The sequence below is a fragment of the Microtus ochrogaster genome, linkage group LG1 (genome assembly GCF_000317375.1).
Source record: "Microtus ochrogaster isolate Prairie Vole_2 linkage group LG1, MicOch1.0, whole genome shotgun sequence".
NCBI lineage: Eukaryota > Metazoa > Chordata > Mammalia > Rodentia > Cricetidae > Microtus > Microtus ochrogaster.
This window is the reverse complement of record NC_022027.1, coordinates 4,999,814-5,003,590: the sequence shown is the minus strand read 5'-3', so window position 1 is coordinate 5,003,590 and position 3,777 is coordinate 4,999,814. Positions and strand designations below refer to the sequence as shown.

General features: G+C 55.1%; 1 protein-coding gene across 1 annotated transcript; it reads right to left on the bottom strand.

Moving 5' to 3' along the window:
• Positions 1-1,604: 1,604 nt before the first annotated feature.
• Positions 1,605-2,985, bottom strand: F2rl3 (F2R like thrombin or trypsin receptor 3). The gene is made up of 2 exons (XM_005359147.2): positions 2,880-2,985; positions 1,605-2,683 (listed from the first exon to the last, which is right to left on the bottom strand). The coding sequence occupies exons 1-2, from the start codon at positions 2,983-2,985 to the stop codon at positions 1,605-1,607; spliced, it is 1,185 nt and encodes a 394-aa protein (XP_005359204.1).
• Positions 2,986-3,777: the final 792 nt, after the last annotated feature.

Sequence of the window (3,777 nt, the reverse complement as noted above, 5' to 3'; positions counted from 1 at the left end):
AAAAAAAAAAAAAAAAAAAGAAATGGGTTAATCAAGATGTAAGAAGAGGCTAGAACTAATGGGCCAAGCAGTGTTTAAAAGAATACAATTTGTGTGTTGTTATTTCTGGGGCTAAGCTAGCCTTATGGGATCCAGGCGGGAATGTAACCCACCACTTCATTACTACACACAGAGACAGTGGATTCTGGGAGTTCCTGGTGAGCCAGCCTTGCCATAGGCAACAAGTTTCAGATTCACGAGAAACCAATCTCACAGATTAAGGTGGAGGCTGTGGAGACGGGTTGGCGGTTGAGCATCGGTCACTCTTGCTGGGGACCCACGTGATAGATCACAACCATCTGTGACTCCAGTCCAGGGGACCCTCTTATGACCTTGTGCAGTGCACAAACTTATATACCGGCAGAACACGGGCACACATAAAATAACTAGTTTTGGTTTTTCAAGACAGAGTTTCTCTGCGTAGCCCCTGCTGACCTGAAACTCACTCTGTAGATCAGACAGGCTTTGTACTCCAAGATCCGCCTCCCTCTGCCTCCCAAGTGCTGGGATTGAAGGCATGTGTCCCCACCACATGACCGTAAAATAATTTTTTAAAAATTTAAAGGTAGAGAAGGACTTGAGTAAGGCACCTGCACCCATCATCCTCTGCCCCCCTGGTGTAGCCACAGGCTCATACACATACACACCTACACACACACACACCTACACACACACCTACACACACACCTACACACACACCTACACACACCTACACACACCTACACACACCTACACACACACCTACACATACCTACACACACACCTACACACACACATACCTACACCGTACAGACACACCCCACACACAACTACACACATACACCTACACACACACCTACACACATACCTACAATGTACACACATACACACACACATGCCTACACACACCATAAAGACACATGCACAAAGCACAAAGGTTTGAAGTTTATCAGCTCACGGTTCTGAGAGACCCCTTGACAAGATCAGTGTGTCCCGGGCTGGGTTCCTCTGAGGCTTTGAGGCAGAAACTGTCTCACTTCTGGTCTTCGGTGACCCTAGGCACCCTCAGCATCCCTTGATTTGTGGCCTCGTCTCTCTTGTCTGCCTCTGTAGTCACACATTCTTGTGCTCTGTTACTGTATATATATATATACATTTGAGACAGGGTTTCTCTGTAGCTTTGGAACCTGTCCTGGAACTAGCTCTGTAGACCAGGCTGGCCTCAAACTCACAGAGATCTGCCTGCCTTTGCCTCCCGAGTGCTGGGATTAATGCGTGCGCAATCACCGCCTGGTCCCTGTATTTTTTTTTTTAAACAGAGTTTTACATAGCCCAGGCTAGTTCTGAATTCACTATGTAGTCAAAGATAACCTCTTCCCTCTGCGCCCATAGTGCCAGGGTGACAGGTGTGCCGCACTGGGGCCCACGGCTCCTCTTCTACAAGGGCATCGGCCACCACCCTTCTCCTGTGGACCTCAGCTCCACTGATGACGGTTATACCAATTGCATTTCCAAATAAGGTCATGTCCTGAGGGTTCGGAAGGGTGTAGCTTAAGAGGGGATCCAGTCCCCTCCTCAGCCGCCTGTCACAGAAGTGTAGAGGAACAAATGGCAGTCCCTCGGCGTCCAGCGTCTCTGGAGGCCTGGGACGAGCTGCTGGTCTCTGGCTGGCGACACAACATGGCCCGTACCTTGTCCCTGAACTCGTGGGACACATAGTAGTAGATGAAAGGATCCACGCAGCTGTTGAGGGTGCTGAGCGCCAGGCTGGGCACGTAGGCTCCATAGAGATCGCCCCACGCCTCAGGACTTGGGTTCGAATAGTGCAGCACCAGCAGCACGTTGCTGGGTGTGAAAGAGGCCACTGCTGAGGCCAGCACCAGGGCCGTCAGTCTGAGTGCATGGCCGTAGCGCTGGCCACTGGCCGCCAGTGCATGCAGGGTGGCCCCATAGCACAGGCCCATAATCAGCAGTGGCAGAAAGCAGCCCAGCACGGCCAGGCAGGTGAAGGCCGGTCCCCAGTGGGAGGTCTGCTCAGCCAAGGGCAGAGCATCGTGGCACAGCATGCGATCAGAGCCGGCCAGCCGGAAGGTCTGCCGCTGCAGAGTGAGAGGCAGGGCCAGGGTGGCTGCGGAGAGCCAGGCCACCAAGCAAAGCCCGGTGGTCAGGCACCGACCACGCAGCACACGAGCTCGCAGAGGATGCACCAGGGCCAGGTACCGGTCCAGGCTGACTGCGGCCAGCAGCAACACTGAGCTATACATATGGCCATAGAGGGCAGCTGTGGCCATCCGGCAGGCAGCCTCCCCAGAGGTCCAGTGCTGGCCACGCAGGTGGTAGACCAGGCGTGGTGGCAGCACCAGGGCCAGCAGCAGGTCCGCAAAGGCGAGGTTCATGAGCAGGACGGTAGATGGCAGGCGGGGCACCCGTGTGGCCAGCACCCACAGCGCCAGTCCATTGGCCGGCAGCCCCACGGCCACCACCAGCCCATAGAGGGCAGGCACCAGCCTCGTGGGGACCCACCCCAGCAGCAGCGCTTGAGAGCTGGCAGGAAGCTCCAGCGTGTCGCTGTTGTTTTCACAGAACTTGCCTGGGAAGCCTCGTGGGTGAAGCTGGCCTGGGGACTTCGACTCCTTGAGTCCAGCTGTGGGACCCACAGTGCCTTCTGTGGGAGAGAGGGGTTGTCAGTCAACCCGTGCCCTGCCCTGCCTTTGGAGACCTTGTGAGGCTCAGCACTGTGGGCTGGTGAGTGGAAGGACACAATCCAGCCCCAAAGGCTCAAGGCTTAGGAACCTAAGGCTGTAAGCCTGCCTAGCTGTGGCTCCATTTCTGACCCACCCCAGCAAGGGAGCATCACTCACCATGGCCTCCCCCGGTACTTTCTCCATCATCATAGATGCTAGGGGTCTGGGTGCCCTGTGTCAGGCTGAGTCCCAGCACAAGCAGACACAGCAGCAGCCAGGACATGCTGCCAGGGTCAGACTCCAATTCTTGGCTGCAGCCTGGGGCTTCCTGCCTTGTCAAAGCCACCCTTGGCTTCCGGAGCCAGGGCAGAGAACAGACTGTACTTCCAGGGAGATAACCCTAGAGCAATGCTCCCACCCCCACATAAGCACCAGAGTCCGCTTGCTCACCCTGGAGCCCATGAGAGGTCCCTGTGTGCGCCTAAGAGATCTGGGTCTCCTGCCCAGGTCTCCGACTCTCCAAGATGCCTCACAAGAAACGTGGCCAAGGATGGAAAAGAGGGTCCTGGGCTTCAGCCCCATCCCCACTCCCACTACCCCATCCCTACAACACTGTCCACTCCACCCAGCCCAGGAAACATCTGTGGATCAAGTGGCCACTTCCTGCTGGCTAGTCACACAACTCCTGTTTGGATGACAGTCCAGCCCTCCTCCAAGTCACCACCATGTCGGCTACCTAGCCCTTCCTGAAGCCAACCCCTACTTCCTATCTGTGGCTGGTAGGACAACCCGAGGTGTCCTGGCTCTGTCAGAGCAGGCAATAAGGGCTAGCAAGAAGACACTACAGATGGAGGAAGGTGCTTGCCACCAAGTCTGATGGCCTGAGATCCGTCTGCAGGACCCACATGGTGGAAGGAGAGAATGAACTCCCACAGCTGCACTTTGGTCTCCTTGTGTCAGGAAGCTGAGGCAGGTGGATCTCTGTGAGTTCAAGGATAGTCTGGTCTATGTAGTGAATTCTAGGACAGAGAGGGCTATATGGTGAGACCCTGTCTCAAATAAATAAATAAATAAA